The sequence below is a fragment of the Kogia breviceps genome, chromosome 16, assembly GCF_026419965.1.
Source record: "Kogia breviceps isolate mKogBre1 chromosome 16, mKogBre1 haplotype 1, whole genome shotgun sequence".
NCBI classification, from domain to species: domain Eukaryota; kingdom Metazoa; phylum Chordata; class Mammalia; order Artiodactyla; family Physeteridae; genus Kogia; species Kogia breviceps.
In genome coordinates this window covers 6921550-6948465 of record NC_081325.1, presented here as the reverse complement: position 1 = coordinate 6948465, position 26916 = coordinate 6921550, and the positions used below count along the sequence as shown (strand labels likewise).

The following is a 26916-nucleotide window of genomic DNA, read 5'->3' as shown; positions in this document are numbered from 1 at the left end:
ACTTTATAAATCCAAGTGTTCATATGGTTGTAAACAAACCTTTTCTGAATCAGTTATAAAAGCAACACAGTTAAATGGTTAATTGTGGAGATAATAAATAGCAAATAAGGAGGAGCAAATACAAAATTCAAAAACTGCTATCCCTCAATTTAGACAGAACTAAAGATAATACCATCTGGAAAACAGTGACAGATGACTCAAAAAGTAGCTCTAGTGATAAATGTCAAGACGACCTCAAAGACAAGCACGAAGAGTTTAAATAAAACTATTTAATAAATGTGGTAATAAGGACAAGAAATATTTATAGCAAATATTTAGCGCACACTGTGTGCCAGATTCTGTCTAGTTACTTTCCCCACATTATGTCATTTTAAACCTCTTATCACAATCCCTATATGGTACACTATTATTATTGCCACTTTCTTATTAGTATATTTATTTCAATATGCGATTTTTTAGTTTGTTTTAAATTAACAAATTAAATAGTATAAGAAAGCATTATACTTCCATTTACGTCTCTATAAGTTTATACAAACACTGGCTCTTTTTTCCTTCTTTTTTAAATATTCATATTGGGAAAACAGAGGATTGCCTTGTATTATATAAACTGTTGTAAATTAAAGTATATATGGTACATTTAGGGAAGTTACTACCATTCAAACAATACTTTTAAATACTAGAAAAAGAACTGATTCCTAGGAAAATGTAAACATAATATATCAAATAGTCAGACAACACCAAAAACAGAATTAAGATTAAAAAAAAACTGGAAAGGAGTCCTATAAATCAGTGGGGTTCTCAACAGGGGTCCGTGTTGCCCCCTCAAGGACATTTGGAGGTACCTAGAGATATTTTTGGTGTCACAACTGGAGGAGGGGCTGCTCCTGGCATCTAGTGGGTAGATGGCAGGGATGCAGCTGAACACCCAGCGATGCCCAGAACTGCCCGGCACAAATAATTATCCAGCCCCAAATGTCGGCAGTGCTGAGGCTGAGAAACCCAGCTGTAAATTAAAGCCAACAGTCACTTCACAGGTGTTATTACTAAAATAAACGAACAACTACAGCTATATTCATCTGTAGGAAAAGTTATACCACATCCCCTTCAACAAAATTATGTATGTGCTACAGATGACATGGCAAAAGGAAACAAATGACCACACTATGTGACCAGATTTTTAATGTGAAACAGCCATGTAACCACAGCTTTCTTCTTTCAACTGTCAGAAAGCACAGTTACAAGTAAACAGAATACAATTTTTATCCATAATGCCAGTTCTTAAAGGAGTCATGATCCAAAAGATACTGGAATGTGGACTCAAGTCTTCTCCCTCCTTACTTCCTCTCAGGATATATTCAGGAAAATCTTTTTTTTTTTTTTTTTTTTTAAAGCCAAATTCTTTCCCCATTTTATTTATTTATTTATTTATTTTTTTTTTTGCGGGCCTCTCACTGTTGTGGCCTCTCCCGTTGCGGAGCACAGGCTCCGGACGCACAGGCTCAGCGGCCATGGCTCACGGGCTCAGTTGCTCCGCGGCATGTGGGATCTTCCCGGACCGGGGCACGAACCCGCGTCCCCTGCATCGGCAGGCGGACTCTCAACCACTGCGCCACCAGGGAAGCCCCAGGAAAATCTTTAACAAGTTAAAAACAACTGCGTGGCGCAGTGGTTGAGAGTCCGCCTGCCGATGCAGGAGACGCGGGTTCATGCCCCAGTCCGGGAAGATCCCACGTGCCGCGGAGCGGCTGGGCCCGTGAGCCATGGCCGCTGAGCCTGCGCGTCCGGAGCCTGTGCTCCGCAACGGGAGAGGCCACAACAGTGAGAGCCCCGAGAACCGAAAAAAAAAAAAAAAAAAAAAAAACCACCACTGCAAAGAATGTAATGTTTCTTTCCTGCCCCCATACAAGAAAATGATACATACATTTTCCTTCCCCCCAAACATAAACTAGTTAATAGACATCAGCAAAATGGATTTATTTTTACTCTGAAACAACTTACCCTTTAATAACTATTTGTTAGGATGTAATTAAAATATTTTGGTTCTTTGCAATATTTGAACTAAAAATCAATTCTTTAAGTAAATATTAGAAAGGGGCAAAAAAAGAAAATATTCCCCATTTAAGTAAAAGTTACCTGAAAATTTATTTTAAAGACTAGTTCCTTAAGGAACACGGAATCAATTCCACTTTCAAGCAAAAGCATTTGTTTAGGGAAAAAATTGCATATTGATAAATGACACACAATCACACTGGAGTATGCAAAACAAAACACAACACAACAAAAAACCAAGACTGGAAAGAAATATACCAAGAGATGTGCTTTGGGTGGTGAAGTTACAGGGATTACTTTTCAATTTACTGAATTTTCCAAACCATCTTTATTCAGAAAGCATTATATTTTTTAAAGAAAAAAAATTTTAAGAGGAAAAAAACCTTTTATTGTATTCTCAGCTACTTACCTTTCAGGTATTTACATGAGTCTTTCATAACCCACCTTCATCTCTATACATGTACATAACATGTTATTTGCTAACTTGTTACATATTGACTGCATTTCTTTAAGGTATTTCTTTTTTAAATGCAATAGGGTCTTTACACTGAATGATTACAAGGCTAAATTTACGTGTATTTTAAAATACGAAACTGCTCTTCCACAGAGGAAAGGCATGTGTCAAACGCAGCTTGCTCGCATCTTTTTCTTACCCCACTTTCTCTTTGTGAAATAGGCATCTGCATTAGGGTCATTGAAGTGTCTGCTCATCACAGTCTCTCCTCCAGCGTGGAAATCATATGCAAACACAAGAGCTTAAAATAAAACACGAACACTCATTACTGCAATCTGGCTTCAAATAATGAAGCCCACTAGCAAAAAGACAATTACAAGTCACTCACAAGGCTCTGCAAAAGCTTTAGTGGTAAACACTTCACGCAAGGTCACGATATTTGAGTGTTGGATTTTCTTCCACATGTCCACCAATACCATGCACTTTGTGTTAACAAGACGAAAACCTGAAAAAGAAAAAATTTTCTGCTAACCTGTAAATGACATCTCCCCCTTACTTCATCAGAAATGTGCAGAAAAAGCCATGTTATACATCACTTACGAAATACTAATTTCCAAATGAAATAATATATGTATTATCCTTTAAATTCATGTTAAACAAACTCATTTAGGAATCTTTGAATAATCTGAGTCTCACTAATATGCTCCTAAAAGAGGATAATTTATCTTCCTTACCATGTATCCTCCGAAGGCAATAAGGCAGATCATCTTTGCTATTTACAGCTTTGTAGCAGGACGTAATGTATCCAAAATTACTTGATTTCTGTATCCGGTGGGGTGGTGGCAGTGGTTCTAGAGGGAACAGGCTATGGTAGCTGTCAACTTCTGTAGGGACTGCTAGAGTAATTCATAAGAAGATGACTTTAACTTGCAGATAATCACAAATCTCTCAGATCTCAAAGTAATGAAGAAGAAACCAACTCTATAAACCAGATATCAAACACACTGTATTCTAGAACAGTGTCAACATTTATAACAATTCTACAGGAACACTCGTCCCACTATCAATAAAAATAGGCATTATAAAACAACAAAAGAACAACTAGATTTCATGCACTCAAAAATATTTGTCTTTTATAATAGCACACCACTCTTGTTTCTCAGCTGTTAGAAACAATTCACATGATCACTTACGAGATATTAATCATTTCTGATTCTGATGTAAAATAAAAATCCAGATAGTTTTTTTTCTTCAAACATCTTACTTTGTACAAAACATATTTAGACAATGGTGTTAAGTATATGAAATTCTTTTTTAAAGAAAATGAAAACAAATAATAAACTGGAGTGTATATGTAATACGTCTGTGTAAGTATATCGATTTATATGTACAAATATAGCAATCTGTATCAAACTCTCAAACCATTCAGTGGAATAGCACAGTTTGAATACCTAGCAAAACACAAAAGAAAAAAAACTAGAACAGCTTTACCACTATGCCTGCCATGTTCCCCTGTATTTCCTATTAAGAAATACAAGTGAAACGTCATTAAGAAATTCCAGAAGACAGGTTCAAAATGACCCCTCTGCCTTTACCAAATATTTACACTCATTATCTCTTAGTTCTTGAAACAATTCTATGAGATAGGATTCCCTATTTCATAAACAAGGAAAGTGAAAATCACACATCTAGAGAGGTAGTTGAGATGCAAACCCAGGATTCTGATTCTGTAGTCTTGTGCTCTTAACCCCTAGATCGAATTTTGGCCATAGTGAAAAACAAACATCAATTCATTGTTAACTTTCAAACCAAGGTCAAGGCACATTCTACTGAAAAAAGGCGTTATAAGGGAAGTATACACACAAGTGAATATAGCTGTAACTTTTGCCCATTTACTATTTTTTATTTGAACAATCAGTTCAATTTACACGAAGAAACAAATGATAAATAATTGTTGTTTCCTAGTTTCTTGATAAGGAGCACTTAATAAGGGAAGTAATTAATTCCAAATTGTAAAAATATATTGAGTATCCACTATGTATTAGTGAACACATATTAATGAAATACAGGTTCTTATCAAGAGGCTTAGAGAAAAAGGATTGAGATTTACATAAAACAATACAGTACCAAGCAAAATAGCTTTTAAAAAAAGTACAATTCACCATGGCACTGGTTCTTAAACTCTAGCACCCTTCAGAATTACCTACAGGCTTGTTAACACACAGTCTGTGGGTCCCATGCCCAGAGTTTTGAGTCAGTAAGTAGGTCTAAACCAGGGCCCAAGGATTTGCAATTCTAACAAGTTCCCAGGTGATAACGAAAAGTTGCTGTTGGGTCAAGTGCTTTGAGAACCACTACGCATGGAAATACAAAGCCATGGAAAGGAAAGCCAGTTCCAAGGATATCAGGAAAGATCTTACAGAAGATTTGGCATGTTTACTACAACATGATGGATGAGACTGCTTCCAGTGAGCTAAAACAAATGGAAAGAGTGGTGAGACAGCTAACAGACCAACAACAAGGACTTGAAATTTACTACACCAAACACCGGTACTCAGAGCATCAGTGTGACAGAGAGACTGAGTGAGGGCCACAATAAGCTAAAAATCTTATGCTCTGAACTCCCTTCTCCCTCTGTCTACTTTTAAGCAAGTCATGAATTCTACACACTGAAGGAAAAAAATTGTGGAAAACGGTGCACTGTCTAAAGGATAACCCTCTGGTGTCTGATTCTGATTCTGTGGAAGATATTTTACACCCCTGTAAGCTGTAAATAACTGATAAATACTGCACTGCCAAATAATTCTTGTCTATAGGCAATTCTGTCTGGTGAAGGCTCGATGGACTTCCTTCCTCCCCTGTGGAAAAGACAGTTTGCACATTTGTTTCAATATTCCCGATCTATGATGTGTCTTGTAATATAGGATTGGCTCCCTCACAACTTAAATCAATCTTTTTAGTACTTTCTCCTTTTTATATCAGTACATCCTGATTTTAACCTTTTTTTGGAAAATCATCTTTTAACCCTACATTTCCCAGTCTACTCTGAAATAATCGTATGTGGCCTAATATTAACCTTGAAAACCAAATGCTTCCCTTAACAGACAGGAATATTCATTTGTTGTTCTGCTGTTCTTTGTTTCTAGTTCAGTTTAACAAATGCACAAAATTAAGTACCAATAAAGGGAACAGGGGTGCCTCAATTACTGTTTGGCATCAAAAATCAATGTAAAGAAAACCAACTTGGAAGATCCCAGACAAATGCACTCCTTAGTTTAGCCCAATTTTTAGTCTGGGGCTCAGTTCAACCAAATAATATTAAAAACAATGATAAAGAAAATTTTAGTTTCTTTCCTCTATTCAACCCAACGTCCCCTCAAAGAACATAAAGAATGATAGACTGGATCTACGATACTGAATGTCTGAGGTTCACCATGGTAAACCTATGGCAGAGTTTCTCAAGCTCAGCACTAGTGACATATTGGACCAGACAATCCTTTGTTGCCGGGGACTGTCCTGTGTACTGTGGGGTATTTAGCAGCATCTGTGGCCTCAACCCACTAGTAGCCAGTAGCACCCCACGGCCAACTGTGACAATCAAAAATGTTCCAGATGTTGCCAAATGACCCATGAGGGGTAAAATCATTCCTGGCTGAGAACCACTGACCTACAGGAAATAAATTATGATTTGAGTTGAGAAGTACTCATTTGATGGAAGTATGAAGAATGGAAAGGAAAAGGGCAAGGAAAAAGTCAGTAAGACAAAGATTAATAAATGAGTCAAAATGAGTCCAAGGTTAATAGTAAACTTGAGACGTGAAAAAGATCAGAGTGAGAGCAGCAACAGAAAAAACCACTAGTTAAACCTTGTTTGAACACGGGCGCACAGAATTGGATTAACCACAATCTTTAGTTTGTGACACTCAAATCACTAGTTCATGTCTATGCATGGCCTGCTTTTATTCAGTTAATTATTTTTAATAATATGGTAAGCATCTGCAAACTTGGCACACAAACGAAGGCTCAGACCTTGACCTGAATGGTCATCTAAATACATGGTTCTCTACCAACCTCTGCCTTCCTTCTCTCTTCCTTCCCTTTTTATATAGTTTCATTACACCTATATGTATTCCTCAACAGTTTATTATGTATGTGTATGTATATATGCATATACACATGCATTTATTGATAATGTAAATACATACATAAATTTCAACTTTATAAAAAGGTATCATGCTCTATGTAGTCTCTCGCAGCTCCCTTTTTAACTTAATATTACATTACTGAGATTCTTCCATATTACTGCTTTCTTTATGAAGTGTACTTTCTTCATTTAAACTGCTGTATAATATTCCATTGTCTGACAGTATCAGTTAATTCACCCACTGTCCTTCAAGATGAGCGTTTGGACTGATCAAAGTTTCTGCTATTGTAAGCAGTGATGTTATGGATACTTTATACATTTTCCAGTTAAAAATATATAGTTTACCTATATCTAGGAGCAGAACTGCTAGATCACAGGGTACACAGATATTCAACTTCAGGAATTTTCCCAAGTGATAACACATTCACCAACTTATACGACCAACAGCAATGTACTGGAGAACCTGTGGATCCATATCCTAATGCTGTACATGGTCAGACTTTCCAATGATATCTTATTTGTCTTTCCCTAATCATCAATGATGTTCAACATTTCTTCACAGATTTTTCGTTGTATGAATTTCCACTTTCTTGAAATGCCTATTCCTACCTTTTGGCCATTTTTCTGTTTTGTTGGGGTTTTTTTCAGGCTCTTACTAATCTGTGGTTTTTATTTTCTTTGTCAATTGTGTAAATATCTTCTTCAAGTTTTTTCTTTACTATAGATATCTTTGGAGTGTTTTTAATTTTTTTTTAAATTAATTAAATTTTTGGCTGCTTTGGGTCTTTGTTGCTGTGTGCGGGCTTTCTCTAGTTGCGGTGAGTGGGGGCTACTCTTCGTTGCGGTGCGTGGGCTTCTCATTGCAGTGGCTTCTCTTGTTATGGAGCACCAGCTCTTAGGTGTGCGGGCTCAGTAGTTGTGGCACTCAGGCTCAGTAGTTGTGGTGCACAGGCTTAGCTGCACCATGGCATGTGGGATCTTCCTGGACCAGGGCTCGAACCCAAGTCCCCTGCATTGGCAGGCAGATTCTTAACCACTGCACCACCAGGGAAGTCCCTTTAATTGTAATTCGGTAAAATTTATCAGTACTTTTTTTTTTTTTTTTGCAGTACGTGGGCCTCTCACTGTTGTGGCCTCTCCCGTTGCGGAGCACAGGCTCCGGACGCGCAGGCTCAGTGGCCATGGCTCACGGGCCCAGCCGCTCCGCGGCATGTGGGATCTTCCCAGACCGGGGCACGAACCCGCGTCCCCTGCATCGGCAAGCGGACTCCCAACCACTGCGCCACCAGGGAAGCCCCCCATCAGTACTTTCTTTAAGAGTCAAGCATCTTTGCCTCCAGTATAGGAAATCTTTCTCTACTGAAAGATTAAATTTACTCATTTGTATTTCACAGTACGAATTTTAAAGTTTTGCTTTTGACATTTAAATTCTTAATCTATTTGGAACTGGTTTTTACATGTGGCTTGAGATCATGATACAATTGTAACAATACAATCTTTTACCATAAAGAAAACCATTTTTTCCAATGCCTTCCTTTCCCCACTGATTAGCCACCTCTATCACAGAATGTGTCTGGGTTCTCCCTAGTCTGTTCCAATAATCAATTTGTCTAACCCTGTGCCATTACGACACGGTTTCAGTTACTACAGGCTCAAACCAAGCCTCCCCTCCCCAATACACCCAGAATCCTAATCATAATCTTCAAAGTGCTTCAGGTAGTCTTGGACCTCTACTCTTCGCTATATTTATCATATACTATGAAAAGTTCTGCTATGCTGTAATATCATAAAAAAAATAAAACCAAATCTTTATTAGAAGCGTGGAACTTTCAGCCAATCCCCCAACCTTCCACAGAGGGGAGAGGCTGGAGACTGAGTCAATCACCAAGAGTCAGAGATTTAATCAACCACGCCGAGACAATGAAACATTCATAAGAATTCCTGAACAGAGGGATTCAGAGGGCTTACAGGTCGGTGAGCACGGTGAGGTGCTGGGAGGGTGGCACACCTGGAGAGGGCCTGGAAGTTCCCCACACCGCACCCTATCCCCACACTTTGCCCCATGTATCTCTTCCGTTTGGCTGTCCTTGAGTCGTGCTCTTTATAATAAGCCAGTCATCGTTTACACAGTGCTTTCCTGAGTTCTGTGAGTCATTCCAGCTCATCGCCGAACCTGAGGGCACGTTGTGGAAACCCCCAAATTTGTAGTTGGCCAGACAGAAGTTTGAGTGGCCTGGGTACCCCATTTCAGCTGGCATCTGAAGAAGGAGTGGTCGTGTGGGACTGAGCCCTTAACAATTAAATTGTTAGGACATGAATTAGGCGTCAGAAGTATTATGAGTAAGAATAGCTCATATGCTTTGACTGAAATTATAATGAATCTATAGATAAGTTTACAAAAATTGACAATCATGTCCTCCTATTCATGAATATCGTATTTCAGTCTCTATATTTATCTTATTTAACACCTCTTAGTAAATTTCTGCCACTGATATCTTATACATCTTTTGTTCTATTTATTCCTAGGTACTGATATTCTGAAGCCATTGTAAATAGCATCTTCTCTTTTAATTTTTTTTTTTTTTTACCGTAGCTAGGGCCTCAAAGACAATGCTTAATAATAAGGAAAATTCCAACGTGAACATTTCAAACGCTCTGACAGGTAAGTTTCCTGCCCAGTCTTAAGACATAACAGCCAGACAGATATATTCCCTTGAATTCTTTGGCGATCAAGAAGACACACAGTGCACTATGCTGAATCCGTGGTTACAAGCAGGTGTTTTGAGACTATCACCACAGCAAACGCATTCCTCCTGTGTGATTTACAAAGTTTTCCTAAATCACGGCACATTTCATTGTGCCTGTGCCGAATAAGCTAGGGACAGAGATTTTAATGCTTCTGAGAAACATCACGCTACAGTCAGAAAAACCGAGCGTTACATCCTGACTCAGTCAGGTAAGTACTAGCCACTTGTTCTCAGAGGCAGGTTACTTAACCTGCTGCCTGTTAACTTCAGTTTCCTCATATGTAAAACAGAGGTGATAATATTAGTATCTACACCACAGGAGTTTTGTGAGGAAAAAGCTTACACACAGAAAGCCTTAGTACCCTGTCTGGCATGCCGCAGCCTCAACAGCAGTAACGCTCACCTCCCCGCCCCTACTTAAGTACCTATATACTTCATCGTTTCAAAAGATAATAATATTCTAGTGCACGATGAGGTAAATCACCGTGAATTCTAAAACTACCTATTTTTTGGATGAACTAGAATCTTGTCACGTGTACAATTCTTTGAAAAAAACTAGATGATCAACGGCATCTTGGAATTCTTCTTAAGTAGCTTTCAAATACATACAGCCATAAAATAGTAATTAGCTAGCTTAAGGCATAAAAACATGTAGGACCACAGAAGGATTATACTCTCCTTTAAAAGGAAGGATCAGTCAACTTGCATTTTACCTGGCATATCTGCTTGATCAATCTGAGCCATTGTTATTAAATGTCTGTTAATCAGCTCCTAAGAAAAGAAAATAAGTATATTTACATCTAAACACAGTTTCTGAAATCTGGACTTTCTATTGCAACTGAACAGCCTGAGTGCTAGTATTTTTGGCATGTGTGCTTTTTAACGTTGATATCAGGAAATAACATTTCCAATAAGGTGAAATGTCTAAATCCCAGTCCTGGATAGACCTGCCCATAGCTAAGGTTGGTTTCAAGTAGCAGTGCTACAACCCAGAGCATACGGCTAGCTCTGTGGCCAAGCTCGTCGATAATTCACTCTACAAACATTACACTGGTGCAACTTACTTCTGTGAAATAAAAACATTTCTGAGAATCTAACAGTAAAATAAAATTCTACATATCAAATAATACCTGTTTAACACTGACCAAAAAAACTAAGTAATTTTATAAAACCTACTTTACAGAAAATATTGAGCTGCCTTAAAATGAAGTTCATTTCTAGGCCAAACTACTTATTAGACAACTACTACAAATATTAGCAAAAAGTTGTCTAGGGGTTAGAAACCATTTAAATTATTTATTTTTATACTTCAGAGACCTTCCAGTGCACAGGAGGTGCCGTGCAAAAAGGTGGCCCATTTAAATAGCTACTCCATGTTCTACACCCAAACACAGTTACTTGCAATTTTCTTTAAAAATGGGTTTCCTTAAATAAATATATCCATTAGTCTCATAAACTCTAAATTCTACCTTCTTTAGTACAGCATATTTGATTAAATAATACAATTTGAAAGGAGTTCTGTTCTTTCTCCAGTTCTTTGCTAAAGCACGACAGACGTTAAGTATTTCCACTCCGAACTCGGAAAGCATACCTGTCGGAGTTCATCAGCCATGAAGAAGGAAGGTGCATTTGCTTTTGGTTGCATATAAGCAACATGAGGTGCAGTTGGAGGATAAATATGGTAGTTTGGAAAAACCTGAAAGATAGGAAGGGGGAAAATATAATGATCAATTTTTCGCAATTGATAAGCTTTCTCATTATTTCGATAAAGTTTTAATCTTTAAATGACAGTGATAAATTGATACTTTTAATCTTTAAATAATAGTGAATTAAACACCTGAGAATAGCTGTTATTAGTACATCTTCTGAATGATTTCATTTAAAAAATAATCTTTATTGGAAGAACCATTTTTTAAAAATCTAACGAGAAAGAAAACATTTCTTCAGATACAGTAAACTTTCAGCTCCAGTGAGGGGCAAGAGGAGCTCTTTGTAGGTATTTTTAAGGCACAGCTGGGCGAGAGGAAGGAAGTAGGTATTAAAGGTGCTTGGGCACAGTCAGACCACGTAGGAACTCTGCCGTGGACGCCCAAAGAACTGTCCTCTTTAAGGATTTCTAGCGACCAAACTAAACAAAGTGTTATCTAGATACTTAACACTTGAAACTAGAACAGAAAAGAGGGCCAACACACTCTGGGCCAGCAGCGGAGGTGGAACAGAAGGTAGGACAATGTACCTTCCAGTCAAACTACAACGAAGTTACTAAATTCTGAGCCTCCAGCTTCTCGTCTTTGCCTCTTCCGATTGGAATCTTCTCACCACCCTGCTTTCTTCCCTTTCTCCTCTGCCTCTCCTTCCCCTCAACTGGTCCATGATAAAAAATCAAGTACGTCCTAAATATCTTTTGTTTTATTCTTTCATTTTTAAAGCCAGAACAAACATTTTTTTTTCTCTTTTAAAAATGAATTCAGTCGATTTCTGTTGCCCTCATGTGACTATTCTGCTCTGGACCTCAACCAGGAAGTGATTTTGCAATACTTGTAAGGTTTCCTTTAACCTATACCTGAAGGGAGAATAGTGCCTCCTTTTTCTTGCCTTGGTTTCCTTACATCAGGTAGTACAGTTGGGCTTGACTACCTCAGGGTTACCAGGAGCATATTGTTAAGAGTGGTTTGAAGGGTAAAAACATTACAAAAATGTGCCACATATAATTTCCACAAAAACAGCTGAGACAGTTTTGTGACAAAAGAACCTCTTCATAGATTAAACTAACTTTTTTCTACAAATATGATAAAATAAAAAACATAAATAATTATAAAATATAATAACCCCTCCCCCCAAAAGTAAAACATTGATGGAATTCTTACTTGAAGGAACAAAGGAAAGTCTCTACTCTACCTCAATTATTTGACCTTCAGTTCGGCAAGCTGTTCTGTGATAACTTTTGAAAGATCTCTGACCAAAAACAAAACAAAACAAAAAACTATTAGCTATTTTATTATTTTCTTAGAAAGCATTTTACATGATTTACAAGTACTTCTATAAATGTTTTCACATTTATTTCTCATACGATGGTCGTGTGCTTAACCCCATTTACGATCGGGGGACCAGTCTCAGAGGTACTAAGATTCAAGAGTCACAAAACAATGGCAGAACTGGGACTCTTAAAAAGGAAAAATAAAAATCTGTTGTCTTTCCACTCAAACTGCCTTTTAGTAAAATATTAAATGTAATCAAAATTAATCATTAATTTAACTTATGGGGTCAAAATCTGCTTAGCAAAATCCAAACATACTTTTCATCTACGCCTGTCAGTTACGATTTTGTCAAATATCTACAGTTTAGACCAGCATTCATATTTTAATGGAATTTGGCTTTCTTACTCATGAGATCTTCATCTACTACTTATTTTTCTACAGTTAAATAACTTTTGAACATGGACAAAATTATGAAACTAGAAATGTACAATTTATGGAACATGACGCTTCCCTCTCGCGCCCCCCCTCACCCGCATAGTCCTTTGGTAGCTGTTTTCTTACCCATAATCAGGGCTCCCTAAACCTCCTCCCTCCTTACCAGTGACCCATAGGAAGCTGGAGCCCTCCTATCACTGTGTCCTCCACTATCCAGAGTTCTAGATATTAAATCACTGCCTCGCCTGAACGATCATTTATCATCGGTTTGCTTTCAGCAACTACTGATAAGAATCCATCTACTTCTCTAACTTCTTTCTCTATCTTCAGAGGTGAAACTACCTGTATCTATAAACAAAAGTCAGCAAACATCAATTCCAGCTAGCACAAGTACTAGGTAACCCCACCATAAGCAAAACATGCCATAAAGAACTAAACTAGAGCTTAAGTATAACTTCTGATTACAAGCAGATTTGTCCAAAACTAGAGATATCACTCATGCAGAAACAGATTGCTGTGACGAGGTAAAGAAGAGATTAGAATTATCGTCTAAGTCAGAAATTAATTACTTTTTCACATCACAGTAAAAAGATACAGGACTGGGTAAACCCCCTCGCTCGTCTCATTAATAAGAAGGAGCTCTTATGAGAGCCCCCTCCTTTCCCCTTTACATGCCGACGTACCATCCCTGTCAAAGGGGCTGGAGTTGCGTCTGTATAGAAGTAAGTCGTCCCGCCGACCGTCTCCTTTTGGATCACCTGGCCAGAAGAAGGGGTCTGGGAAACAGGGTTAGTGACAGCTGTGGAGGCGCTAGAAGGCGCCATGTAACTTGCTGGATTTGGAGTGTGGCTTCTTCTTCTGGGAGCGGGAGAAGTATGCGGAGTGATCTTGGGGGAGTGAAGAGGAGAAGACCCAGCAGACAATGACATTCCTGAAGAAGATGCAAAAACGTTTCTTAGAAAGCAAAAATTGGTTTCAGAGAAAAAAATCTGGAAAATAAAATGCAAACGTTCATTTGGAAGAAACATCTTCAGCAAAATTCTTTAAGTTCAAAAATAAAAGACAATTTTATCTTGTTTTAGAGAAAGCTCTGATTAAAAGCAAATGTAAAGAATTTCTCTTTTTCAAATATAGTCATTCCCAAATAAATTAGGATATTTACTGTAAGAATACGTCTCCTCCATATCAAGGTTTACATGAGAAACTTCAATAATAAGAATTACTGACAATTTAATAAATTAATTTAATCAAAAAGTGAGAAATAACTGGGACTATAAAATTATGCCTTTTATGAAAGCCTTTCTTTAATAAAAGGCATAATTCCTTTTTTGTAAAGAATCATTTAAAACTATGGCTATTAACAATACAAATATCACATATCCCTAAAATATTTTAGTATCAAAAAATCAAATTATTTAATGAGATTTATTAGATTTCTTTTGGCCAAATACTACTAACAGAATGGTTTGAAAAAGCAAAAAAAAAAAACTAAGTCTAGTCTTAGTTGAAATACATGGCAGCTTAAATACCATATTTTTTTTAAATCAAGAAGTATACTGTTTTGATGCCTTTTGTCTTTAAATAGGCATTCGCTATATAGTAGACAACTGAAAATTTCTGCAGATGCATACTCTGTTCTAGTGCGAGTTTTACCTAAACACAACTAGCAAGAAACCATTGTATGCAGAGCACCCTCTATCATGAATCTATGGTGAAGAAAGGGAAAGGACAATTATCTTCACCCTTCAGGAGATTCCAAGCTATCTGAGAAAACAAGACCAGGTCACATGTAAAAGACATAAAATGGCTTACAAAAACACTCAAATATAAACGAATATACTGTAAACTACATGCCTAAATACAGATGGAATGCAAATTAAGTAAAACCAGGTACAGTTAATCAAAGGCTTAATGGAGGTGATCAGTTCTGAGCAGAGACTGAAAATGGTTTCTCGAGCTACAGTTAGTTACACTTCGTGAAAGAATTAGCTTATCCAGGAACTATTTTCTGGCTATTTGGGGAACAACTAAAAAACTTCACCCAGGGCTTCCCTGGTGGCGCAGTGGTTGAGAGTCCGCCTGCCGATGCAGGGGACGCGAGTTCGTGCCCCGGTCCGGGAAGATCCCACATGCCGTGGAGCGGCTGGGCCCGTGAGCCATGGCCGCTGAGCCTGCGCGTCCGGAGCCTGTGCTCCGCAACGGGAGAGGCCACAACAGTGAGAGGCCCGCGTACCGCAAAAAAAAAAAAAAAAAAAGTTCACCCGAAGTAATATGCCATCTCACAATTCAAGAAAAAAGTTACCAAAATGCTTCTGGTCACAGAAATATGATTAACAGGGATATGAATTTCAATTGCTAAGAATTCATAAAACACGAACACTGTTTTTTGAAAAGATGTAGGTGAATAAAAATAAGGTTGAGAACTGAGATAATACTTATTTTTACTCTGGATAGCCCTCTGTATTTTCTAAAGAGCCCTGACATAATTATTTTGTCTGATTTTCTGAGCAACTGAGGTAGGTCAGGTAACAAGCACCACAGTACAGATCAGAAATTTACACACAGGGGGTTTGTTATCTGACCAATGACATACGTGCACAGCCAACAGCAAAGCCAGGCTTCAAACCCAAGTCTCTAAACTTCCAGTTGAATACTCTTCCTGCTATAACACAGTGTCTACTACACTGACATTAAAATAGGCCAGGAATTTCGCAAGTATGTCTTAAATACATCTAAGAGAAACTTTAAAAGTCTAAAACCCTTTAGAAAAATACTTACAAGGAAGCCAAGCTATTATATTAACATATAAGCCTAATTAAAAAAAAAAAACTTTTCCAGAGTTCTGTTTTTTCTAACTCTGTATATTATACATTTAATTGTAGGTCAATCCGTACTGCAAAAATTGGGAGGATTATTCAACTATTTTCAAAAGATACATACTCCCCACTCATCTACTATGAAATGCATCTACACAGTTTTCCTAAAGCTAGTCTCTAAGCCCTTCCAATATAAAACTGGCCAAGTCACCAAAAATGAGTAAATTTGTTTACTACCTTTAAATTAAATAAGAGCAGCAAATACAGCTACCAATTCTCAAGCACTTTCCATATGTCAGGCAATAATAAAAGTGCTTCACATACACCAGACTATTTAATCCTCACAACAACCCTGTGAGGTAGGTATATCAACAGTCACCTCACAGAGGAAGAAACTAACTTAAAAATAATTTTTAAAAATTTATTGTAAGGGCAAATACAGCTTACTGAACAAAAGAATCAAGATTGAAATTCAGGTCTATTTGATTCCAAAGCCTGTGCTCTTAGCCATATTCAATACAGCTGCCCAACCCCTAAGCCATACACTAGGGAAGAGAAAGGGGGTCCATTACACTTAGGAGCGGTAGTGTGACAACTTAAACGATGTGTGGGAGCGGGGTGGGGGAAGTGGGGTGCGTGGGGTGCAGCAGGAGAGGAGGGGAAGAGTCTGACACCAGAGCTGGCGGACAAGTGAAACAGAAGGTAGAATCTCTCCTTAAGGCTAAATACATGGAAAAAGACGACCAAAAACAATCTAGTAGAATTTACAGGTCGTTAAGTTACAAGCTTTCTCTTCAGAATTTTAAATTTTGTGGCTATTCTAGCACAAAGTTTCAGCACTGAAATTTGAGTTAATATATCTGAGCTGAAGCTAGCTAGAATGATCTAAACTCAGACAAAATAAAACATGTAAAACAGTAATAAGGATCACCACCCATAAGGGTAACAGAATATTTAAATTGTATGGGAAGCTAGAAAGGAAACTGACCTCTAAATTACTGAAACATCCAGCCACAAAAGGCATAGCTTTGCGCCACCAAAATATTTTGCAAACATGTGAAAGAATTGAGTAAAAAACACACACATCTGCTTGGAGAGAGTTATTCTGTCCTTGGTATTGTGAAGACGACAATGACAGCAAACTCAGTATTAACCGCCTGCATGTGCGACACTAAATTATAGACACAGCACAAAGGGGCAGAGCCTTTTTACTACAGAAATCAGTCATTACAAATAAAGGTAAAGTAAAATGAACAGATTCAATTTCATCTCTCTCACATGTAAATACTCCTTTATAAGTTCCATCTTCCCTTATATGGGGAGGGGGTGGAGGCAGGGTGCTACTTGTGGTGATTACAACAGTTTGCTACTAATTAGTACTCGATCACTGGAACACTTAAGCAAACATAGCAACACACTGAGGATACCATGAGAGACAAACTAGAAGAATGAAAATCTGTATTTAAAATAAAATCTGAATTTAAAATATTTCATTTGTGTATTTATTTTTTGCATTACTTTTGTAATTAACTCTTAAAATGACATTTTGGTGAGATCATATAGAATAATTACGCTATAATTTCTTATTAAGTGAATATGCAAACTGAGACATTTAAGTCATGTATAAGTTAACTGCTTTAGAACAGTCAAAAAAATCCTTCTTAAAAGTACCCAACTCAAAGTGAGGAACAATACAGAAATGCCCACTGGACGAGTTAACCAGAGCAATGAACAAAATAAAGAAATGATTTTTTTAAATTTAAGGTTAACTTATGAAGGTAAAAGTATCAGTGTTTCTGGATGACATAATTCTATACCTGAAAAACCCAAGGAAACAAACAAAAAAGACTCTTGTAAATAATGACAGAATGCATAAAGTAAACGGCTCCAATATTATGATATACCAAATGAACATCGTTCCTAAATACAAACATCCACTTAAGATAATCGTATTTCTGGGAAATCAGAGACTGAGCTAAATAAAACAAATACCCTCCCTCAACCCCAACCAAAATTATGAACACATAGAACTGTGCGATAAAATACAATACCCACATTTTAAAACACAGCTGAAATCCAAAGAATAGCAACAAAAGTAAAAACTCCAAGAGCAAGAAATTAAGGCAAAATTTTCAACTAGAGATTATACTGTGGGAACTTTGGAAAACCACATCCCAGGCCAGATACAGCATCTACAAGCTGAGGCTTCCATGCTCACATAGGCATATGAAACGTAGCCTTCAGCACATAAAATGTGGAGAATGAAATTCAAATGCCAGTGTAAAGCCAGGAGTCTGGAAAAGCTGTACCATCAGGCAACGGTGGAGGAGAACACTTCTACCTGTCAGCCCACAGGCAATAGGTAGGCTTGTTTGTGGAACAGAGATGGAGGAAAGGAAGAGGGCTGGGGTGGGGGGGTAGGTGTCAGGAGAAATGGAAACCTAATGCCTGCACCATGCACGGGTGCAGGAGAGAAAAATCCCCAGGAGATTCTGTGTGACAGGGACGCCAGTGGGTGGTTATAAAACTTAAACCGCACTGGCAATGGACACCTGGGTAAAACAAACACCAACTATTTCGACAAACATGATCTACAACCCACAGCACACATGATCTCTCCCCAGAAAATAATCCCACGTGAAAAGAACTCCCAAAATGAAATCAAATGTGCACCATACACTGAGAATTAGCACCCTGAAAACAATGAATCCCAGATAACAGAACGCTATAAAGGAGATTTTTTTAAAAACCTACAACTAAAATGATTAAGGACATGAAAGAAGTGACAAACATTTGTCCTTCTTAAACAGAACTACATTCTATAAGAGTAAAAATTATAACCATTAAAATTAAAGGGGAAAAAACTTAACAGGTGAGTTAAATAGCAAGGTAGACACAAAGACAAGAAAAGTAAACCAGAGAAGAATCTAGCAACAAAGCTTGGAAAATATAAAAGACTGGTTAAGATACACAAAAGGTAGAGTGAGAAGGCAAATTTCCAGGATAAAGAAAATACTGGAGAAGCAATATTCAAAGAAAATCTTTGGGATATTCAAGAACTAGGAAATCCTCATTCAAGAAATCCTAAACAAGAGTTCTGAACAGAATAAGTAAAAACAAATCCCTTCCAATCAATCAGGAGAAATTGTTGCATGCCAAAGATAAAGAGAAAAACCTAAAATGCTACAAAAGCAAAAAAAGACAAATTATCTTTAAAAAAAAAAAGGACAATTACATTAACAGGAGACTGATCAGCAACACTAGACAATGAAAAAATATGCTCAAAGTAAGGAAAATAAATGTCATCTTAAAGTTTATACACAATTTGCAAATGAGGGGAAAAATAAAGACATTTTTAAGGTCATTCACATCTCCTTGGTGAAACAATTAAATGATCAACTTCAATACAGAAGAAAACTCCTTCCCCCAAAAGCACAGAATAAAATAACGTATAGGTAAATCTGAATAAGCACTGACAGTGAAACAATTAGGCTGAGATAGGTTCAAGTCAAAGTGTAATTAAAATTCTAGGTTACTGTAACACTGAAAGAGGGCAGGAAGGACTTCAACAAGTTCATACTGAGTAAAGCATACATGGTAAAATTCTAGGGGTGACCATACATAAAACCAAAACATAGTACGTAACATCCAACCTCTACCCTACACTGTATACAAAAATTACCTCAAAAATCTAAATGCAGGAACTAACCTATAAAACTCTAAGAAAACCAGCATATACTTCATGATCTTCAGCTAAACAAGTGTTTCTTAAGTTGACACCTAAAGCACACATAACCAAGGGAAAAAGAAAAATAAATTAGACTTCACTAAAATTTTACACTTTTTGTACTTCAGGGGAAACCATCAAGACAGTGAAAAGCCAACCCACAGAATGGGAGAAAATATTTACAAATCATATATTCAATAAAAGTCTAGTATATAGAATATATAAAGAACTCTTATAACTCAACAACAAAAATAACCAAATTTTAAAATTGGCAAAGGATTTGCACAGGCATTTTTCCAAAGATAAACAAATGGCCAATAAGCACGTAAAAAGAAGCTCAACATCATTAGTCAAAACCACAGTGACACCACATTATACCTACTATGAAGGCTAAAATCAAAAATAAGAACAATAACAAGTGTTAGTGAGGAAGTGGAGGAAACGAAATCCTTACACATTGCTGGTGGGAGTGTAAAATAATGCAATCACTTGGAAAACAGTCTGGCAGTTCCTCAAATTGTTAAACACCAGCAATTCTACTCCTAAGCAGGTTACCCAAGATAACTGAAAACATTATCTTCACACAAAAACCAGTACATGAATGTTCAGAGCAGCACTATGCACAACAGTCAGAAAGTGGGAACCACTCAAGTGTCTCTCAACTGATAAACGGGTGAACAAACTGTGATCTCGCCCATACTATGGAATACTATGCACCCGTATGAAGGAAAAAAATACTGATTCAGGCTACGACATGGATGAAGCTTGAAGACACTGTTAAGTGAAAGAAGCCAGAGACAAAAAGGCCACACGTTGTAGGGTTCTATTTACATTAAATGGCCAGAAGAGGCAAATCCATAAAGATATAAAGTAAATTAGTGGTTTCCAAGGACTGAGGAGAGGGGAAAACGGAGTGACTACTAATAGGTAGGTACGAAGTTTCTTTTTAGGGTTATGAAAACGTTGTGGAATTAGACCATGATGATGGTTGCAAAGCCTTGAGAGTACATTAAACATCACTGAATTGTACACTTTAGAAGAGTGAATTTTGTGATATGTGAATTACACCTCAACAAAAATAGTTAATACCTAAATTATTGCTGCAGGTGAGGGGAGAAGGATGAAGAAAACTCCATTTATCCAATGGGCATAGGGGGGTGGGGGGGAGAGGAAGTGTGTTAGTGTGTGTGTGTGTGTGTGTGTGAGATGGAGAGGGGGGAGAGACAAACAGATTGCAAAAAACAAAATTCCACTTACATTAACTAGCAATAAAAACCTAAAATATCTAGGCACAAACTTACCTAGAATGTACAGGACTTACATGAAGAAAAAGGTAAAACTCTACTGCCAGAAACAAAAGATAACTTGAACAAAAGAAAATAAATACCTGTACCTATTTGTTGTAAAAATGTGAATTTTACCCCTAACTAATCTAAGAGTGTAATGGTAGCTCAATAAGAAAACCAACAGAATTTTTTAAAATTACCCAAACCAATTATATTCATTGGAAAAACAAGCAATATGATAGCCAGGAAAATTGCTAAAGTAAAGCAAGTACAGAGGAAGAACAAAAAAAAAAAGAAAGAAGACTGAAAAAGTAAAAGGAAGAAAAAAGTACTGTATAAGGTCACTGGATACTAAAAAAGTGATGAAAGCTATAATAACAAAAATATTGGATAAAGGCTCCCATGAACAATGGGTCAACACAACAGAGTAAGCATGAAACTTGACCCCAAATATATATGAAAAAATAAGCATAAGATAAAACTTCAGGGGAGGAGATGGACAGTTGTCAGATATGCCAACTTACTAGCCATCCCTAAATGACGGATTGAATAAAGATAAAAGCAAACAGATGGTTATTTAGATAAAATAAGGAAAAGTGACTCACCCTTCCATTCATTACACATATAAAAAAGACAAATATTCAGATTTAATATTTAAGAGTTTAAAACGAAAAGTATCTCAAAGAATATTTTTTTAAATATAATGTTATGAAGACATACAAAACACAAAGGTCAAAACAGAAAATGATGATCAATTTAACTTCTTCAAAAAATGAATATTTCTACACAGCAAAAAAGGATATTTGCAACACTTAGTAAAAGGCTAATCATCTTATTATATAGTTCTTAAAATCATTAAGAAAACCAAAAGCAACCAACATAAAATGGAAAAATTATACAAGTAGTCAGTTTGCAGAAAAGAAAATTAAATGCCTCAAACATATAAAAAGATGCTAATATTCACTGATAATTAATTAAAAGAGATGCAAAGTAAAGCCAGCGTATCATTGGCTCAGATTGGCATAGATTAAAAAGTTTATTTAGACAATTATTAAAAGGGTGGATGGCATATAAATACTGTCATACATTTTTAGTGTCGATTGTTACAATCTCTTTTGGAAGAAAATTTGGGAATACCTATCAACTAAAACCTTTTAATTGGCATGATATGATAAACAATCCAAAGAAAAAATGTCATAAAATGAAAAATAAAAGCTATTAACTCCATGAAAGTGTACATTTTTGTCTTGCTCATCTTTGTGGCCCTCAGAAGTCACTGAATAAACGCCTCATGAACAAATGCTAAGGTTGCTTTTAAATCCCTTCTAGGAAAAACAAATGTAATATTTTCTTCTCTCAAAGAATTTTTAAAAAGGTGTCCTCTCAGATACAACTGTATCTAAGATGCCAGAGCAACGATCCTCCTAAATATGAAAACATTAGAAGCATCCCTTTTAAAATCAGGTACAAGACAAAAATGTCAACTATGACTTCTTCTGTACAATCCCATACTAAAGGCCCTGGCCAATGCAAGAAAATAATAGAAAAAAGATTACAAAGGAAGAGATTATTATCATTATTTGCAGGTAAGTGTTCAAATTTTGTATACACACACACACATATACATATGTATATATATACATACAAAAGAATCTACAAATTATTAGAAATAGAATGTCTCAAAGTAACCAACACACAAATGTCAATCACATATTTTCACACTAAGAATAATGAACTGGAAAATTTTTATTTTTGAGACGCCAAATTATAATACCAACAATTACCACAAATGTGTCTCAGAATATCTTACAAAATATATGTAATACTTGAACACAGAAAATTATAAAACTTTGTGGAAAGGTATTAAAGAAGACCTGGAAAAAAGAACTGGAGAGAGAGCCCACGTTCACGGACAGAAAGACAATAATGAAATCGTGACGATCCTCTTTGATTCATCTAAAGATTCAATACAACTTCCCTGAAGGCACCAGGCTGCTTCACGGATCCACAGGCTTCAAAGACCATCCCCTCCTCTGGTACACTCATCAGCAACCCTCCTTGTCAACACCGAGCTCTCTAAACCCCACCCTCACAGTAAATTCCAGTTCAACTTTCTGAAAAGTCTTCTCACGCTATAAAAATTCTCCCGATACTCATGTTTAAAAATTATTCCCATCATTTTGTACTGTATCTTTTGCTGCAAGTAGCACACAATGCAAACTGTTTCTTTGCAGGGAGGCACTGTGCCTTAATCCCCTCTGTATTCCCAACTACACACGTAATGGCACAGTGTCACCACACAATACATTTATCGAAAAGAAAAAAGAAAGGTGAAAGTTTCCTCTCTTGGTACAGCAATAGCTACCATCAGGAAACGAAGAGTGCCAACACCAGAATTAACTGAGTGTAACAAGTTGGGAGGAGAAAAGCGAGTGTTCATGCCATCCAGCGGCGCAGATGCCAGTTGACACTACTTAAAAGCAAATGTGGAACAAGCCAATGTGAGAGAAAGAGAAGAATTTGAGGTGAAGGACATTCTTGTCACACAGCAGTCTGATTATTCTAGTACTACTCCTTCCAGATATATGTAGCCTGGGTAAACCTAGATTACACTACTGTTGTTAACTAAAATTGTTAATGCTGTTGTAACTAAAGTTGTTAACTTTAACAAAGTTCCAATAACCACATTAAATCCTCAGTAAGAAACTGCCGTGTATGGCTACACTGAAGAGAATGGTTTAGATCAGAAATCACCAAAATATATCTCATACTGACCAGATGAATGAATTAAAGACAAACAGAGGAAGCCTTATCTTCTTAACAATAGGGCCAATATTTGGGGCCTCATCCAAGAGAAAATCATAGTAAGGAATTTATATGATCATATCCAGGAATACAAAAAATGAAGTTACTACTAAAGATATATTTCTTATTTTATTGATTTTTTTAAAACCAAATTCCCTAATCACACCCCCTCCCAAATAAAACAATGCACAGTTTATAGCCCAAAAAACAGACACTAAGTTTACACTCCTAAATTCTAACAGGATCTTGAACATGTAACGAATTAATAAATCTTCTTCCTTGATGCTGCTTAGGATAACTCAGAGGCTGGGTATAAAAGGTCACGACTCCAAAACTGAGATCAGAGCGCTTCCCCCTCCCTGCACCACTCACTCTTTCAGTGAGTCAGAGACAGGCTTTGTTTCCTGGTCCATTTCTATCCACTAGCTGCTCTTTGCAGAAGGAGAAAGAGAGTTCAAAGAAAGTGTTTAACTGTAATCATTGACAATTAAGTCTGTATGTCATGGTGTTCTCTGCAATTTGATGCAACCTGTCAGACAAATCCCCAGGATACTCTAGACAGCTGTCCTATATGCAGGACAGACTTCTACTGCGTGGAACTTTCTGAAATAAAATGTTAAAAATTACAGAACAACATCAGAAATGCATTAAATCCTCCGTAGGAAGTTGATGACTACTGCATGAGTAAAACCGCTTTAAAATATAATCCCGACAGTTTCTCAGTAAATTTAGTTAACAAAAGAGCCTTGACTGGGACCCTTGACCGGTGGTGGCGGGTCCCCCAAGACCACTTGCATGTTCAGAAAGTCAGTGGGACTCAGCGGAGTTGCACTCGGGACTAAGATCTACCACAGCAATGCAGTAAACGTATCAGATCGCAATATGAGATCGCAATATTAGATCGCAATAGGAGATCGCAAGGAGCAAAGACAAAGGTGGAGCCTCGAGGGATTCACGTGTGGGCTTCCTTATGCTCCCTTCCCCACGAGGGGTCACACGGCCCGCTCTTCGTCCGGGAGCACAAAGGCAATACATCTGCTCAGAGAAGCACCCAGGGGTTTCAACAAGTGACTGGTCACTGCCTAGCACACACCGGAATCCCACACTCCCGGCCGGAAAGCGTGTGAGCAGCACAAACCTCGCTGCTGGCACAGGGTCTAGGAATAAACCACCCTAATCGGGTAGGGAAAAACCGGAGCACTCCCCAACTCCCAGGTCCCAGACATCCGTCCAGGGCCAACCTTGCAAGCAGGCTCTGTTAAGGACACTATATTAACTCACTTCCGCACATACACCTTAAGTTGTCTACTACAGCACAGCCACCACCTTTCCATAATTCTGCTCTATAGTGCAGTGAACACTGTTACAGACAAATATAAGGGCAAACGTTTTGTTTCTTACATCTAAACATACCTCAGGGAAGAGGGAGGAGGGGAAAAAGTAAGCTTTAAGTTATAGGGCAATGGATTTATGTTGATTCCACTACATTTTGTCCATACACATTGAGAAAAATTATATAATTGGAGAGGTACACTCCATGGCTAGGAAATACAGCAAAGAAAAATTAAATATAGCTCATGTAAAAAGGAGCTGAACCTATGTGTTTCATCAGCTCCTTTCGTTAGTATCTAAACTATCTAAACATACACCGTAAAAGTACATATATATGTTATAGCTTAACTAGGATTTCAACTACTAATGTTAATAGAAAAGACCTTATAATATCATTAGTTGGCATATTTTAATTTCTACTATACTAAAATTATAGAAGCCATTCAAAATGTTTACTTATGTAAAAATTAGAGGAGAATTCCCCGGTGGTCCAGTGGTTAGGACTCTGCGCTTTCACTGCAGAGAGCCCCAGTTCGATGGTTCGATCTCTGGTTGGGGAACTAAGATCCCACAACATCGCCAAAAAAAAAAAAAAAAAAAAACCACCAAACATGTGTTGGGACTTCCCTAGTGGCTCAGTGGATAAGACTCCATGCTCCCAATGCAGGGGACCTAGGTTCAAACCCTGGTCAGGGAACCAGATCTTACATGCATGCCACAACTAAGAGTTCACATGCCACAGCTAAGGAGCTGGCAAGCCACAACTAAAGGAGCCCTGGAGCCACAACTAAGACCTGGTGCAACTAAATAAATAAATAAATAAAATAAAAATAAAAATTGGAAGTATATGAAACAAACTTTATTCTTCATAAGTAACTGTTGAACTTCTAGAGTAATCCTAAAGAGGACCATCTGGCTACGGCTTGATGCATACATCACAAAAACAGCTGCTTTCAGTTTCAATAGCTTAAAAACTACGCACAGCTTTTGTCCCAGAAATTCTAGCTCTGGAAAGTACCCTCAAGAAATAGTCCTAAATCCTGAAAGACATTTATAGTTAAAATAAATGTATATAGGGACTTCCCTGGTGGCTCAGTGGTTAAGAATCTGCCTGCCACTGCAGGGGACACGGTTCGAGCCCTGGTCCGGGAAGATTCCACATGCCGCAGAGCAACTAAGCCCGTGCGCCACGACTACTGAGCCCACATGCCACAACTACTGAAGCCCGCGTGCTTAGAGCCCGTGTTCGGCAACAAGAGAAGCCATCACAGTGAGAAGCCCGTGAAATGCAACAAAGAGGAGCCCCTGCTCACTGCAGCTAGAGAAAGCCCACGCGCAGTAATGAAGACCCAACGCAGCCAAAATAAATAAATAAATAAATTTATAAAATAAAATAAATGTATATATACACAGAGCATATACATATGTGCTGCTTTTTAAATTATAACACTATAATTCAACATTTTAATAGATAAAATAAGTTTTAAAAACTGAATTTGAAGGATAGAGAAAACACTATCAATCTGAAGTCTATTAAGGTGGTAAGAATGGTTTTAGGAGAAAATAGCTCATTATAAGTGATGTTCTATGATGTACACTAAATTTTTCCCATGACACAATTATTTAATTCAGTCAAGAAATAAAGAAAAGCTGTTTGAATACTTAATAACTTTACCTTTAAAAAATTTCTTTTAAGTTTACGTTCTGAATAACCTTGAAAATGTTTGTTTGCACAAATACCTTCACTGCCTTGTAATAAAATACATCAAGTTAAAAACCCTAAATTTAGAAATCCTTAGTCAATATTTTTGCTTAATGAAAATCACCCCATTGAGTCACACTTAAATTCATATAATCACCTACTTAAATTTAAAGACAAATAAGAATCTACTTCATAAACTGCCAGTAGTTTGAAGAGAATGTTTTACAATTTCCAATTTTTAAGCCAGAAGTAGACTAAGCTTCTCCCCTTTCTACACATTAGACAAGCAGGGCCCGACACATCTCAGGCACATCAACTCAGTGAAGGTAGAAATGAAGCTAAAATCTAGGTCCTTGAGTGCTATTACAAGCCAGTGGAGCACTCCATGCTGTTGAATTTAACCCAAATTTAAATCCTTAAAGGCCATATAAAAATAATGCA

At 37.3% G+C, this 26916-nt stretch overlaps 1 protein-coding gene across 12 annotated transcripts in view; it reads right to left on the bottom strand.

Annotated features, from left to right (window-relative positions):
* The window catches only part of PAN3 (poly(A) specific ribonuclease subunit PAN3), a 116978-nt gene that overhangs the window by 22213 nt on the left and 67849 nt on the right, over positions 1 to 26916 (bottom strand). For 7 of the 12 annotated variants that reach the window (XM_059042066.2, XM_067016919.1, XM_067016923.1 and 4 more), the window contains 7 exons: positions 13491 to 13738; positions 12293 to 12349; positions 10986 to 11090; positions 10108 to 10165; positions 3238 to 3399; positions 2892 to 3008; positions 2703 to 2804 (listed from right to left, as the gene is read on the bottom strand). In XM_059042066.2, coding sequence (XP_058898049.1) covers positions 2703 to 2804; positions 2892 to 3008; positions 3238 to 3399; positions 10108 to 10165; positions 10986 to 11090; positions 12293 to 12349; positions 13491 to 13738 — 849 coding nt within the window. The remainder of the gene's footprint in view (positions 1 to 2702; positions 2805 to 2891; positions 3009 to 3237; positions 3400 to 10107; positions 10166 to 10985; positions 11091 to 12292; positions 12350 to 13490; positions 13739 to 26916) is intronic. The other 5 variants (XM_059042070.2, XM_067016922.1, XM_067016924.1 and 2 more) reach the window with 2 other exon arrangements.